At 45.8% G+C, this 16,492-nt stretch overlaps 1 protein-coding gene across 1 annotated transcript; it reads right to left on the minus strand.

Annotated features, from left to right (window-relative positions):
* Positions 1-7,317: 7,317 nt before the first annotated feature.
* LOC135260215 (alpha-endosulfine-like) lies at positions 7,318-15,795 on the minus strand. The gene is made up of 3 exons (XM_064345437.1): positions 15,612-15,795; positions 9,700-9,822; positions 7,318-9,310 (listed from the first exon to the last, which is right to left on the minus strand). Exons 1-3 carry the CDS (start codon positions 15,666-15,668, stop codon positions 9,143-9,145), a joined length of 348 nt encoding a protein of 115 aa, XP_064201507.1. The 5' UTR covers positions 15,669-15,795; the 3' UTR covers positions 7,318-9,142.
* Positions 15,796-16,492: the final 697 nt, after the last annotated feature.

Genomic DNA, 16,492 nt, shown 5'->3' on the forward strand with positions numbered 1-16,492 from the left:
GGTGGTGAGTGCTATATGAAACCTGTGAGTAACGCCCATTTTCCTTATATGGTTCCTTCCGTGGGTGGGAATAAGAAAAAACTCAACATTTTTCAAATGTTTTATTTATAGGTTATGTAACGGATTATGTCTGACTGGGGGAAATACAAATAGCCTAAACAATTCCCAGCAGGGGATTTCTAATTATGGGAAATCATTGACCTCTTGATACGTGATATGATGATATACATAGACATGATCTATCTGAAATTGCATTATGTATTCTGCTACAAATATAAAGGGATCAAATTTAAATTTAAACAAGACTAAGAAACGGATGAACAGATTATGTGACTCATTCAGAATGTTCGTAGGCTACACTGCGTAGTTGTCTACGTAATCAGCTAAACCAGTGGTAACTAATCTTTTCAAGCCCAAGATCACTTTTTATTCCAAAATGTAAGCCGAGATTTACCACTCCGATATCTTCCAATTAAAACCCACTTACCACGAGTAAGACTGTTCACTGTCATATTTATTTTTGCAATTTCTGTTACGACAGGCTGTAGCCTACGTGCATACATACACACAAATAAAGAGACAGCACAGTTATCTGTTCAATGCACAATGTTCATATTTACAGTATCTGTTCAATGCACAATATTTCGTTTCTCAATTCAATGAATAATATTCATATTTACAGTATCTTTTCAATGCACAATATTTCGTTTCTCAATTCAATGAATAATATTCACATTTACAGATACCTTGTCATGTTAGTCCTATAGTTTAATTTTTACTTTTGGAAGTAAAAAATAAACATATTGACGCTGAATGCACCTTAACTAACATAACAACATCGATATGGCTGAGGGTTCGGTGAAAAAGGAATCAAAAACGTATTATTTCCACCAGAATGGGAGCATGAATTTCTTTTCACGTCAGCGAATGAGAGGACTATATGCCTCATATGCCAACAGGCGGTAGCCTTGCCAAAACGTGGCAACCTGGACGTTTCTGTAGCTGCCTTGCTTATTGCTGTAGGCGCGATGAAAAGCAACTGCTGTACTTTTAGCCCTCTTTTCAGTTCATAGATTCTTTTTGATCTTAATGCGCTGTTGAGAGGATACGAGTCTTTGAATTTAGCATGGGTGGTAGCATGATGATGCTCCAGGTTGCTACGTTTATTTTTTTATTCGTGTGACTCCAGTGAGATACATTTTATCATGTCATGTTAAATCATGTCCTAACATCATTGCCCAGCACGCAATAAATCACATGGAATTGATAATAATAATAATAATAATCGTCATCATCATAACTATAATCATCTATGTTCTATAATTACTGCATTTCCACACATTACGAACGTAGGTGTATTCATATTAAATATTTTGAAATAGCCTAGAATGAATTTTCTTTTGTGGGGTGAATTAGTTCATGTTTTTATCTTGTGTTGATTTCGTTTTCACAGTGTTTCTCCATTTGAGGAGCATACATGGTTGAAATTCAATTGCTTATCTGCCCTCGTCCAGTTGGGCACTTTCAGCCGATAACGTTCAATGGCAGTTCCTGTCTGTGGCCACCTATGTCATCAATCCACAATAAACCGGTATATGTCGCGACTGTACAAATATATCCTGAGGAATGCGTCACTCGCCCCCACCGTGTTGTGACACAGTTACTTTCACCTTTCCCCTGCATTACGAGGTCTACTGTTATTGTGAAAGGGTGGGAGATCGTCGTGACAGGGGAGGCTGACCGGCTGACCGGCGTTACATCTAGGTGAAAGGGCACAGCGTGAACTCCCGAGCCAGCAGTCACGTTGGTGAGTCAGTAATTAACCCCTGTGGATGCGGCCCCATGTAATGTCGCGTTTCACCGTCGCGAATACGAGATGAGATTTACAAATCATTCTACTGTTACACTTTAGGGCACAAAACTGTTAACGCTGAGGGGAAACAAGACTGCCACTTGTTCTTATTTCTTTTTAAACACGTCAGGATACACAGCTCCTCGGAGACGATCTGGGAGTAAATACTGGACACTAAATCTTGAGTTTAACATATTTTATATCACCGCGAGGAATCAATATCACTGAACAATTCACTTCATGGTGCGATGCCGGCTTGAGCGTCTCGTTATTAGGGTTCAAACATGACGTAGGCCGCGTGTCCTGATTGGACGTTTTCTCTGATAATTTGGTTTCTCAGCTACTAATATACGAAGGGCAGTTTCATTACTTGTTTTACGGATCAATTGCGAAGCTACGTTCACATCTTGCTCAGTTTTCATGATAATTGTGAGGCACTGGGTTTTTGCCATCAGTTTGTTGCAAATAATATTATAAATGATTCCATGATTAACTGTTCCAGGTAGCAAGCTTTCAGGACTCCAGGCTGAAAGTTTGCTCTCCTTCAGCCGACTGGGTGAATACCACGACTGCTGAAAGCAGCCTCCTCTGAAGGGGGGGTGCTTTGGCAGGGCAGATGCCTATCTAAGTGGGCTTCAGAAGTCTGTTCTTCTGGGCTCCACAGACCCCCCCTGAGCCATCATGTACTGTCTGCAAGCTACAAACCAGCTGTCAGCTTCTGCTGAACCAGCTCTGTCCCCGTTCCAGCCTCCGCCCCCCCCCCCCTTTACACTGAGATAAGATACCCAGTGCCGGGTCTTTGATCAGTCAATGGTTCATTCACTCAGGAATTTCATTGGACACTGCGACTTGATTACACGCAGGCCGCGTTTGATAAGGCAGGGTGGAGTGCTGCGATTCTGCCCAGTGACATCATTTCTGGAGGCAATGGTACAGTCTGTACCAATGCACTTTTTTCTGTATTTGGAGGGCTGGAAAGTTCTGGGACCTGCTCGACAGAGGCACTTAAAACAACCAAATACACAGCGAGGAAATCAACCAGACTTTTAAATGCAGAAAGCAACTTTCCAAAGCAACTTTTAAAAACCCCAAGGCAGACATATTTAAACTTATATTTATTTGTTAACATGCAAAAGTTTTAGATTACCTGTTATAACTGGTTGTGAGTGCTTGTGTGTGTGTGTGCGTGTGTGTGAGAGAGAGAGAGAGAGAGAGAGAGAAGGTGTGTTTGTGTCAGACATTACTAAATCAATTTTTTTTACATTTCAGGTAACAGCAAACAATATCAAATTTAGGCAGGTCAAATATCTTGAATGCTGCCCACTACCATGAGTTACCAAAAACACAAATCAAGGTAAGTTCCAGAGGTGGAAAGTCCTGGGGTAAGAAAATGAAACGCGTACGTTTCTTCCACCCACACGTCCAGCCAATTTCACCAATCAGTTCTACCTCCTGGCTGCAGAATTGTGCCAATTAGCAAAACCAGTCGTTTGGAACAAAATTCTGGGGAGGACTTTTACTGAAACAGAACCTATCTGGATTTTCCACTGGTGGTAAGTTCTGTGGAAAATTCCCCATCAACACACCTGGCAAGGAAAAACCTGCAGAGAATTCCAGAAGTGCTTGGAACCTTTAGAGGGATCCTTTGCTGCCCCCTAGTGGCCAGCATTGCCAATTACCCTGAAATCAAATATATTTTTTTAACAGAGTAGTCCAAAAGACAGGACTGTACAAGTCATCTTCCAAAAATACGCTAACATGCCATACCAGTGCTGAACAGGAAACAAATCAACAACCCCAGTAAATGCTTCCTGTGTCATTTTATCCAGATATTTATCCAAATATGTCAGATTTTGCCAGAAAGGGCCACTGCCCACCGGCATTGCAGTCAGTCTTATTTAAACTCACGCAGAGATAAGGATCTTCAATTCAGCAATAAAATATGTTGAATTATTGGGACGAAAATAGTGGTGTCACACTGAATTTGGAAATACTACGTCCACCCTTGAGGTGTCACAGGATTCCTGAAATCCACTTTTTTTTTGTATGCCAAAGAAACCCCCCACCCTAACCACCATGGTGATTGGCTGAGACGTTCTACAGTGACTGTAAATCCGATACAGTAATGGTTAATGAAACAGCTCCTTGCACAAACCGTTATTTACAAATAATCTTACGAAGTATGTAATACTGCATCATCAATTATTGTTACTGTATGTTGTAACAGTTGCATAAAAGCAATACGGCACTCCAAGGCCGTGCTGTATCATGCATAGTCACGGCAACAGGGGGTTTGCAAACACACCGTTTTTGCGCTGTGCCTAGCAACACCCCTGTGGGCATGACTGTATCCACGATACAGCATGGCCTCTAGTGCCACATTGCTCAATTCTGACACAGCGAATATCCTTTAACACTGGTGTGCATAGACATAACAAGGTGAAGAACCCCACAGAAAGCACCCGAAGTTCATGTAAAATTTTTATTTCAAATACTGACAAAAAAAATCTCTTCTCTGCACTTCTTCCACACAATCAAGACATTCTCTGTACAATTTTTTTTAAGCGATCATTTAATTATCAGGTGTGTTTCCTCTTTGTCAGTTCCTTTTCTCCCTCTTTGTCTCAAACAATCATCTTTTGACTCGACATGTAAACCCTACTGACGGGAAGCAAGGGTCACCCCCGCAATCCCTGACTTGTTCTTTGGGATGGGGGGGTCGGGGAGAGAGAGGGAGGGGGGGGGGGGTGTTTGATAAAATCTTTTAACAATACAAGGAGCTTTTACACAGGAAAATGACAAAACAAACACTTGAGAAATGTTGTCATTTGAAGAGGTTATGCTGGCAGAGCAAGACAATTTGACAACCTGTTGTCATACAGGTTTTCCGTCAGATTTACATTCGGGCGTAGGCTTATCTTGGCGGTGATATAGTGGTCGAGGGTACCGTCCACCCACGATGCTCTGCAACAAACGCACGCGCGCACGTCCAGAGGACAGCCGCACGCTTCCGCCGTCGGCGTCACTCAACATTACGCCAGAGAGGCGGAACACGGGCTCCCCCCGATGGCCGAAGAGCGAACAGCAGGCAGGCAGGTTTTCTCTTTCTTCACAGCTGAGGTGCCGGCTCACTTCCCCAGCGGCAACGCCGACGGGGCGCAACCGAAACAACCGGTCTGGGAGTGAAAAACAAAGCAGGTCGCCAGACAGGAAGCCACTCTTTCTTCGTGAAATATGAAAAGCTGTGAGAAAATGAACCGAATTCAAATGACTTCCAATTTGGGGGGGAGCGAGTGGGAGGGCGACGGGGGATCTGGGCTGTGGGAACGAGGTCTGTTTGTCGCTCTAATTGCCGGTGGACAGGTACCCTCGCTGGGGCCACGCGCCACGCAGACGATTGGCTCGTTTGTCAGTTACAGCTATCTAATGAGCAGCACGTTCACTTATTTATATTTATACATACATGGTCTCGCGGTCTCCTGAAATCTGGCCGGCAGCAACGGTAGTGTTCGTTCTGCTGGTGAGACCGGTGCAGCAGAAATTGAATTAAAAAAAAAAAAAAAAAAAAGAGATAGAATTTAAAATATAAATAATGAAGAAAGCAAAGAGAAATAAAGAAAGCAAAACACAAAACCGACAGAAGAAGTGTTTTCATACACATAACAGGAGCGAGAGAGTGTTTAAAGAGGATCCATAACAATTTCAAAGACAAAAACAATCCAAATAAATACACGTCTATGTACAAAACTCGGCTGGGACTGGAGCAGATTATCTCACGGCGTCATACAAAAACGAAAGAAGCTTTGAGGTGGAGAAATATACGCCCAAGAGAAGAGCACTGGGCAGGTGCAGGCCCACGACAGCGGCTAAACGCAAAATGAATATTCTCGCTTCTTTTAACCCTACCCTGCCAGTTACTACGGCAACGGTCTCAGCGACAGGTGCTGACGGAGAGCAGTCGTCGTGACCCCTTGATGCAAAATTCACCCCAACAACGCATCATCTGGGGTGGGCTCCCCACGGGCTGCACATCGTCGGTGCGCTCCTCCGAACCCCCAGATAAAGGAGTTGCCGGCCTCCAGCACACTTCAGTGCACGGCGAGTTTCTCCCGACCGTAAAAAAAAGCGACTGGCCATCGAGCCGCCCGCGAACAGGAAGCGCGTTCCGCGCGCATGGAGTCCTTCACCTGCCTTCGCCTGCGCCGCAGCGCCATTCTGTCTCCTGGCTCTGCGCAGTCACAATCCCGCCACCGTACGGGCCACCTCCGCCAGGCTACGCTAACACGAATTAGCCCTAAAAGCGTTTGTACGCGGAAGGCGTTAGGCAAGCGATTACAGACCCGCAAGGCATTGTGGGAGGCGTGTTTAATCTGCTCCCCCAGGGTCACATTTGGCCTGTAGAAGTAGCTTACCCTGCTCTTTCTGCACCCCAAACACAACACTTAAGTGCCTACCTACATCTTGCCACTTGACAAACCTCCATTACACTAAATGATAATTATAATGCCTATGTGATATGACCTGGTCATTTTCCAATTCATCCCCAATACACAAAGACTGACCCCTCTCCAAAAAGAGGGTATCTGCAATAAAAATGTCAACAAAAAATTATAATAAAAAATACCCTGGAGTGCTTAATATGCAAGACATACGGATCCAAGACCTACAATCAACATATAAATGTCTTGCACCACAACGTACACCATTTTCCCCCAAACTGTGGCTTTTCATTGACCATTTGGACTAAATTAGAAACTAAGTGGGAGGTGCGCCCTTTCCACGTACGCTGACCTGACCAGACCCGACCCGACCCAACACAACTCAGGAAGAACTCGGCTCATTACGAGATTAGCTCGGCCACCAGAAAGCCAGATAGGGAGCGGGGATTACCCAGCTGAGGCTTTGCCCCTGGCGCATAAGGCCGCTGACATTAGCCCATTAGCTGTCTTGGAGGAGCGAGCGGCGGCTGCTAGGCGCAGTTAGCCTTGACGTCAATCCGAACGCCGTCACATCGTACGGCAGTCACATCAGTAACGCGTCACATCCGTAATACCAGTCACATCTGTAACGGCAGTCACATCAGTAACGCGTCACATCCGTAATACCAGTCACATCTGTAACAACAGTCACATCTGCAATGGCAGTCACATCAGTAACGCATCACATCCGTAATACCAGTCACATCTGTAACGGCAGTCACATCAGTAACGCGTCACATCCGTAATACCAGTCACATCTGTAACGGCAGTCACATCAGTAACGCACCACGTACGTAACTGCAGTCACATCTGTAACGGCAGTCACATCAGTAACGCACCACGTACGTAACTGCAGTCACATCTGTAACACCAGTCACATCAGTAACGCACCACATCCGTAACACCAGTCACATCCACAACACCAGTCACATCCACTCTCCTACTCGCCCTAAAACCTGACCCAGATTAGCAAGGTCTACCACCATCTTGTTTTTTTTTCTTCTTCTTCTTGCAAAAACATCCCGCTGTCCTCAATCGGACTCCTGCGTTCTTACGTTTCTTTTCCCCGGGCGAGCTCGAGAACCAGCGTCACAGCGCCACCTACTGCACGCGCGCGCAAATGGCACACAGGAGGGGATTAAGGGATCACACGGAACGCCGTTACCTAACAGTTAATTCTACAGCATTTGCAGCGGCCTGATCCCGCTCATGAATCTGAGCAGAGGCCAGGGGGCCAGGGTGAGCCACAGGCCCCCAAACAGGTTCCTGGACCACCCATTTCCTTTTGGCTGAACCGGCACACCCAACTGAGAGACCGGGAAGATTTCTGACAATTCCGCACAGGATTGTTCTACAATGCTGGCCTCGTAAAAAAAATACAACAGCAAAGAGCACAAATTATGTCAGTTCACACTCTCACTCTCACACACACACACACACACACACACAGGACCCTCTGCGTGACTTGCCAGAGACATTTGATCTATTGAACGGAACTGCAAATGAGACAGGCAGTTTAAAAAAAAAAAAAAAAATCTACCCCCCCTCAAAAGCACTCCCCTCCCCACTCGTATGTCACCTCATTCACACAAGTTTCTCCCGTCCTGACGGCCCTGGAGTGTTACGTCTACGTGGCCTTTCAGAACAAAAACATAAATGCGAGTCGGAAAGTGGGAGGCTTCACACAGACCAAACGACAGAGAGCACGCAGACCAAACAGCCCGTCTGGGCTTCCACTCGCTCAACACACCTGGGGAGGTTCCGCTGCTCCCGTTCCCCTGCGTAACCACGGCGATTACACGTGATGTGCTTCCATCGCTCAAGTGTTGCCATCTCTACCGGTTTCTGGTAACAACCGACATCAAAAAAAAAAGAACAAAAAAAGGATCCCCAGTTTACCCATAGCAATAATATAAGCACTAATAAGAATGAATGCCACTTTGTCCCAGCCAATAAGATAACGGCAAGATACAGTTCTGTTTTGTCATTGCAGTTTTTTTTGTTTTGTTTGTTTTCTCATATGCAGCGATGTTGGGTACAGGTGTACGTGGGGGGGGGGGGCAGGCTCGGGATGGGGGGGCCGGCTTGGGATGAGGGGGACAGGGGCGGGGCTGATGGGCCCACCAGGTAAAAACTAAGGTGGAAGGATACCAGGAGAAATTAAGTGCCTTTTTAGAGCCGCTAACTACAGCCCACTACATCTGGAAAAAACACAGTAACTGCAAGCATGCACCTTGCTCAAAACAGAAAATAAAGCTTGTCAACGACCCAAATCGAGATGGACTCCTTGGGCAAACCCCCCAAAGAGAGAGGTGCGACTGTTGAAGTATCTGAATCATTTAGTCCTGAACATGACAAATAAGGACTGTAATTATTATTATTATTATTCAAATTTTTGAATTTCTTTGTTGCCCTTGCTCTAATCTTTGGCTTGTAAATGGCGGTCATCAAAAAGCTGGGTTTCCTCCCCAAGCGATCCAGTGATTATACGTCCCTAACCGTCAAATAGAGCACCCCCAGTTCACCCAACTGTCACCAACGAGGAAGACTATTCCCCCCCTCCTTCAAGACTTTCCAGAACTGGTACATTATAGCACCACCTCCAATGCTGGGTGTCTGGAGAGCGAGCTGCACAATAATAAAAAAAATAAAAATAAAAAAAACCCCAAAATGAAGCGGGATGTCTAAGCGCAGCCTGGCGGAAATGATGGGGCGGGGGGTGGGGAGAACAGGGCGGGAAGGAGTAGATTTGGGCGGGGGGGTGGAGTGTGGGGTGTGGGGTCGTTGCTAGGCGATGGTCGGGCGGCTCCCCCTAGCCCGCCAGCTTGCTGGTGACCAGCGAGGACTTCCTCTGTGGCAGGTCCTGCGGCGTGGGGATGTGGTCGCCCGTCACCAGGTTCTTGTCCGGGGCGGCCGACGGCAGCTGCTTCTTCATCTTGGCCTTGGCCATGTTGTAGTCGCCTGAGTCAAAGTACTTTTGCTGAGGGGTATGAGAGAGAGAGAGAGAGAGATAGGGAAGGAAGGAGAGAGAGAGAGAGAGAGAGAGAAGGAGAGAAAGAGAGAGAGTCAGGGGGTTGCTATGTGAGTGGGACAGGGGTGCACACGTGGCGCTCTCTCACCATTTCGGCTACTCATCGTGGGACAAACCCAGGTGCTGTGCACCTACTGATGAGAGAACGTGGCGCCATGAAACACAAAAATGGGCGGAGCTACCACGCCGTATCAGTGGCCCACAGAACTCAACCAATCATTGTGAAGAGACAGATCTTATGATCGCTTCAAACAAGCCAAAGATTGACAGCTCACTCTAGCTCCACAACTGAATGAGGTCGATGGAACCTCGGTCCCCCATGCTGGCTCTCCACATACCCCTTTCTGTAGCCTCTTCATCAGGAAGTCTGACCCCCCGGGCTTCTGTCCCAAGTTGGGGTACTTGGCTTTCAGCTTGGCCTCCTCCGACTTCAGTGGGTTAGAGTCCTTCTCCTGAGAGTCCTGAACGAAGAGGGTGGAGAGAAAAAAAAAACGAGAAAAAAGCACAGTGGGTAAGGAACTGGGCTTGTAACCAAAAGGTTGCAGGTTCGATTCCCGGGTAAGGACACTGCCGTTATACCCTTGAGCAAGGTACTTAACCGGAATTGCTTCAGTATATATCCAGCTGTATAAATGGATACAATGTAAAATGCTATGTAAAAGTTGTGTAAGTCGCTCCGGATAAGAGCGTCTGCTAAATGCCTGTAATGTAATGTAATGCCTATCTGATACACAGAAGCTCAAATAAAACAAACAGATGGCCAATGGACATCGTTTGGAATGTCCGTATCCTAAATTATGACATCACAATGAGATATAAATCTTAAGAATTCTCAACTGACTGAGTGAATGTTACTGTAGCTTAACTTCACTTAACTTCGTCTCCTTTAGTAACTCTATGAGCCGGAGTTTAAATTGGGCTAATAACTAATAATCAAATCAGTGGTAAGTTAAGAAAACAATAACCGAACTAGGACTGCGTTAGCTTTAGGCTATTTCCTGTGGTGGCTTTCAGTACGATACAACGCCCTGTCCTTCTCGGTGACCCGGTAGCTTGTGTCTGTTTTGCTAACTTTTCAATCACGTCCTGATCCTTCTTGATATCGAACGCTTTCGATTCCTTGCATCGCATTCTTCTCCTGTGGATCCCCGAGCAGAGAAAAAAATATGACGTGTCTGAACTCGCAGTGTTTTTAACGAGCTGGGGTGTGTGAACACATTCCATATCAATCTCAGCAGAAAGAGTCTTGCTGCAGGAAAAAAAAAAAGTCTTGACTTTTCAACTCTGAACAAGCCCCGTGTTTTCACAAATCTGATTTAATCAAGGGAACGTGGAATCCCGACAGTCATGCAGAAAAAGGGCTTGAACCCACACACTGCTGCTGCTCCCCAAAGAGAGGACTGATTAGGGCAAGAAAATGGGACAGGAGTCTGGATTCAATCAGCATTCATCCTGAACATTAGCCTGGATTCAGTCCACATTAGTCCTGAACATTAGCCTGGATTCAGTCCACATTAGTCCTGAACATTAGCCTGGATTCAGTCCACATTAGTCCTGAACATTAGCCTGGATTCAGTCCACATTAGTCCTGAACATTAGCCTGGATTCAGTCCACATTAGTCCTGAACATTAGCCTGGATTCAGTCCACATTAGTCCTGAACATTAGCCTGGATTCAGTCCACATTAGTCCTGAACATTAGCCTGGATTCAGTCCACATTAGTCCTGAACATTAGCCTGGATTCAATCCGCATTAGTCCTGAACAGTAGTCTGGATTCAACACGCATTAGTCCTGAACATTAGCCTGGATTCAACACGCATTAGTCCTGAACATTAGTCTGGATTCAATATGCATCATCCCTTAACATTAGTCAGGATTCATGGACTCGTTCAGCATTAGCCTGGATTCAATCAGTATTAACTTCATTTTTGCCTTAAAAACATTCAGGTGCTAATGTTTCAATCACAGCAAAAGCAGTATGGACACATACTTTTTTTTGCCTTAAAAACATTCAGGTGCTAATGTTTCAATCACAGCAAAAGCAGTATGGACACACAAGGCCTATTTTTTAACAAAACAATAAAAAGTAAAGGGTTTGCCATTTCATTTTCATGTGTTTTTCATTAATCTTGAGCGAGACCTTCAGAAAAAATCTGCTTGCTGTTAATTAGGTCATAAACTAAATGAACCAAATTAATTTTTTAAAAACGAAGGAGAATGCGACGTCCGTCGCGAATGACCCTCGTTGCTCCCGTTCGCCACCGTTCGGCACGCGGCACGGTCGTGAAGGCCGACCGCAGCACATTCCCGGTTTTTATCGAGTTGCACCAAATCGCCGTGCATTTGAATCGCCGAACCCTTCTCAGGTTGCAGGCAATGTCATCCGTATCATACAGTCATGCTACGGTCACCGTTTCGACCCGAAGAGTCAGTTTCGCTCCCGTGATTAAATACTTCCTGGAATAATGAGTGAGGCTCGTGTTTTTACAAAGCACAGCAACAAAAGACTCTGGCTATTCCACCTCCGCAACCCAAAGGCTGCAGGTTCGACTCTCAGGCCCGGCCCCTGCTCTTGTACCACTGACCGCAGTACTTAACCTGCATTGCTTCAGTTAATATCCAGCTGCGCAAATGGATGCAGTGTAAATGCTGTGTTAAAAGTTGTGCAAGTTGCACTGGATAAGAGCGTCTGTTAAATGCCTGTAATGTAGGCTAATGCAGGGCTCTATGCTAACGTTTTTGCCAAGGAGCACACAGAGAGAGAGAGAGAGAGGGAGAGGGAGATCCTGGCATGGCACAACAACGTGCCTTATGACTGACTCACCCCAACCAGAGGGGATTGATCTGCCTATACATGTCCATCATGCAGGAGCCGGCAGGTGAGAGGCTGAGAGCGCATGTGTGCTTTATCCTCCTTTACCTCTGACCCAAAATCCAGACGCAGGCTCCGCGCTGCACTATAAGAGCACAAAGCTCAGAGACGAGAGCAGGTCTGAAGAGCCTCTCAGGAATTACAGCCCACCAGCTTCCCACAGATCAAGCTATCTGATTGGATGAGGTGCAGGAGTCTCCAGAGCTCATAAGTCTTTGCCTGGTATGGAGACTGAAAACAGACAGTAAATGGGATTTGAGCAAATTCTACAATCTGCAATGAGTGGGGCTGTGCAGTTCGTACACAATTCTTACTCACTGGAAGCACGGTGCAGCAAAAAAAAAAAAATTTTTATAAAAAAATTTGATGAGCCTGGAGAATTCGTACACACCCCGCTTACACAACCGCACCTCAGTCACTTAATAAATTATCTCTGAGCAGAAATATTTGACGCTTTGCCAAGGAAAAAATTTCCCCCAGGGACAGGAGAGGGGGAGTAGATGTGAACTGCTGACGAAAGACTTTTGTTGTTGTTTAACTTCTCCTTTTTCTTTCCCTCTTCCCCAAGTGCAAAGGTAGCTCAGGCGCACTGAAGTGTACGGCCATTCTAGAATCTCAAACCACAGGAAGGCGTTCTGGAACATTCCGGAACGTTTCTGGCACACGTGCGGCTTCGCCACATGAGACGGTCCTTGGGTTCCCACAGACCAGGCCTCAGCGCTACGAATCAAGCAATTCTGGGACCCTGGGGGGGAGGGGGGGGGGGGCAGGGATTCTCTGCTATCTGAACCCAAACGCAGCTCACGAGAAAGGACATCAGGTCACTTTTTTTCCCTCTGAAACAGGAAGTCGTTTAATAAGCCGAGAATAAACTCTGGGCTGCGCGTTTGTCTTTCCTTGGTAGCGGCGCTCCTCCTGCGGTACGCTGTTGACAGGATGTGGGCGCGGAGGAGGAGGAGGCTCCCGCCGCCGGACGGCCCATTCCGATTTAAGAACGAAGCGCGAGCTCAAAGCCGACCCGGACGCCGTAGACGCGCCGCTCTCGTCCCGAAACCGACCGAGCGCGCGCTTTTAGCGAAACGCTCGCGATGAACCCCGACGGACTCCGCCCGCTTTTGCTCCCGCGGAGAGCCAAATGACGGAAAGGGGCAGGTGATCTGGTAAACCACCATTGCAACACACAAATGAGCACCAGGTCCCTTCTCCGCAGCACACAATTGAACATTATCTCAGCGAAGGCTCAAGTTCCTAACAGGGGTGCGCAGTTTGGCCAAGCACACTAGCCACCACCTACTGTGAATGTAGGCCTAAGCCAAAAACGTGGGCTAATTATTAATTGCTATACAACTATGCATGAACATTGCCCTTCATTTCCACTGTCATTGTCTTCATAGTGTAATATTTTAGCCATATAACTGTCAGTGGCATCACGTGACCTGCACGGTTTATTTTATATATACCAGTTTTTCCCACGGGTTAATATATTCCAAGCGCTGGAATGACTGGAGCCAGGGGACACTGTCATGGCCGCTGTAACACCCTGTGCCCACAATACCCACGTGGCATTGGGACAGTAGGGCTTCATGAACCCACAAAGTGGGTGGAGCTATATAAGCAGAGTCACATTCTTCATGTGGGGTGAAATTTCTTGTTATTGGTTCATACCAGTGACTGACAGCTCAGTGTGTCCTTGCCCATTAAGGTAATCCACTCAGACATCAGTATTCAGCTCTGACAGCACCTGCCTCGGCCCGTCCTGACCAGACCAGGCCAGCGCCATTGATCCAGGTAACCTTCACAAAGCCCTCCGATGCCTGAATAATCGCTGAGACTCACAGCCAATCACCCCCCCACCCCCAACACAGGTGCAAAATGCAGTCTACTGATGACTTCCTGGTCCTAATCTTTATTTTTTAACCAAAGCGAACAACAGGAGCTGAGAAGAGAAAAAGATTCAGCATCCTAAAGTAAAACACCCCTTAATAATCCACCACAGGAGCTTCCCAGGTTTGGTGGCGTTGTAAAAAATAAAATAAATAAATATTAGCTGCTGTATTGAACCACAACGACGGGGAAATGACGACATTGAGCCGACTCAGCCAAATGACTGCACTAAACCCGCTCGCTGAGATCGATTATATAGAAATCCACGTGGTTCTGTGAATCCCGGACCAGTGGACTCCGTCACCTCTAGCAGAAACCGGAAAAATAAAAAGCATAGGGTATGACTCATTTTTTTCTCTACATACAGTAAAAACTGCACCAGATCCCGAGCAATCACGGCGTCGTGCCAAGAGCACCTTTAACGTTATCGTTTCATAGTTATTGCGAAAAAAGCCTGACATGAACGAATACAATCATTATGGGTCACCTACCAGGCTAACTGCTAATGTAAAAATATGACCTTGCAAGGAAGGGGGTCCAGAAAGGTACCTAATTGGTCATCAAGGATGCTTAAATGAGTACCCTCATGAGGACAGACAGAAAGGTGAGCCCTGAAAGAATATCATTTCATAGCAGCTATAGCTTAGAAATCACAATTTAACAAGGCTGTATATCCAATCATCACCCAGGATAGAAAGCTACATGTCTAGGTGTACATGTTGCGCCTCTCGCGTAATATCGGCTGGAGTCTGTGTTGTAATGTCTGACAGCTAAAACCGTATTTCCAGTGACGCTATATGGCTGCGGTACCTGTACAGCAGACGCAACTTCGGCAATACAGCTTGCACTACGAAGTACTATTCAATGAAACCGCAGCTTTAAAGACAGTAACATTGGCTTAGTTAATACAGTCAGTGTGCAAACGAGTTGGTATAACCAGCTAGCTGCTGGATTCTGCGCTGAAGCTTGGTGCACTGTTTTATTGAGTACGTAGGCAATTAGCTCATGCTAAAACAATATTAACATTTGGCATTAGCTTTACCAACTACCAGCTTCTGATTTTTTATCATTTAACGCTACAACAGACGATTATAGCTAGCAAGTTAGCAAACTACAATATTTTTAACAACCAAAACCGGAAAGCACTTTGGAGTCAGAAAACAATATTGACCAATGGGGTAGAGGGGTTTGTTGGATTGCTGGACCCACACACCTATCAAAGTTGGGATAACCCGTGCAGAAGGCGGGACTTCCTTGTAGATCCCTTACGATCAAAACGTCGAACACGACATTCGAAAATTGTAGGCTGCATTTTTAAATATTCCTGCAATTCGTTTTTGCGTTTGTGCGGGCGGTTAGCTAGGTACCTTGTGAGACCAACGCTTAGCCATACTTATATACTTAAAGCATAAACCAATACAGCGAATGCAACAAAGTTAGCAGGTTGATACAATTTCTACACATCATCCACAAAATCATCAAATATAACTTGCCTGTTTTTCCTCGCCAGACTCCAGATGAGCCTCCGACTCTTGGTTTTCTGACGACATGTTAGCACAATACAAAATAGTAACGCGCCTTTTTCTCGTCTGAAAAAGGGGGCTTTTACGTAATCACCCCACTCTCCTGCGCCCAGTTCGCCTCTATAATATTTCTATTCTTTTCCAAAATGGCGAATGACAACGGTGACATCATTGTGCGGGATCGCCAGGTTGGGAGAGACAAATACAGTGGCCAGTAAGAAACGAGAAACCATCTGTGCTAATAACCAATGAGAGATCAGTAAATCGACCCTACCGTATTATCGATCTGCTTGCGTCCAGTTGAATTTAATATTTTGAGGTTTTCTGGATTGTAGGCTACACCCCTTCCAATGAGTTTTGAGGCATTTGGTTGGGTCTGAGCATTTTAAACGTTTCTTTACATTTAGGTTTCATTCTGCTGCTGCTGCTGTCAGAAGTCATATGATTAACGAACACAAGCGTGCCAGTTCCAGTGGCAGCTATACATGCCCAAGCAATAACACTACCTCCACCACGAGGGGGTTCTTTGGATCATGAGCAGTGCCTTTCTTTTCCTACCATACTATTTTCCCTTTGCATCACTCTGGTGCAGATTAATACTCATCTCATCTGTCCATGAGAGAGAACTCAAAGGTAATTTTTTTTGTATGTACTTTTTTTTTTTTTTTTTTTTTTAGCAGACTAACCTTGCCACTCTGTTTTTGCAGCTTTCCAGTGGTTTGCACTTTACGGTGAACCCTCTGAGGTTATGCTGGTCTAGTCTTCTGTTTATGGCATTCTTTGACACATCTATGTCTACATCCTGGTCAGTGTTCTTGGTCTGTTTGACACCTGAAAATGGGTTTTTCTTC

This window comes from Anguilla rostrata, chromosome 8, assembly GCF_018555375.3.
Source record: "Anguilla rostrata isolate EN2019 chromosome 8, ASM1855537v3, whole genome shotgun sequence".
In the NCBI taxonomy this organism is placed as follows: Eukaryota; Metazoa; Chordata; class Actinopteri; order Anguilliformes; family Anguillidae; genus Anguilla; species Anguilla rostrata.

Bases quoted from the DNA above. Each gene is read 5' to 3' on its own strand.
- LOC135260215 (XM_064345437.1), bottom strand. From the start codon at position 15,668: ATGTCGTCAGAAAACCAAGAGTCGGAGGCTCATCTGGAGTCTGGCGAG. The intron at 9,823-15,611 runs GCAAGTTATATT...CTCTTCGTTCAG, and splicing joins AGTCTGGCGAGGAAAAACAG to GACTCTCAGGAGAAGGACTC. The intron at 9,311-9,699 runs GTATGTGGAGAG...CATACCCCTCAG, and splicing joins TGAAGAGGCTACAGAAAGGG to CAAAAGTACTTTGACTCAGG.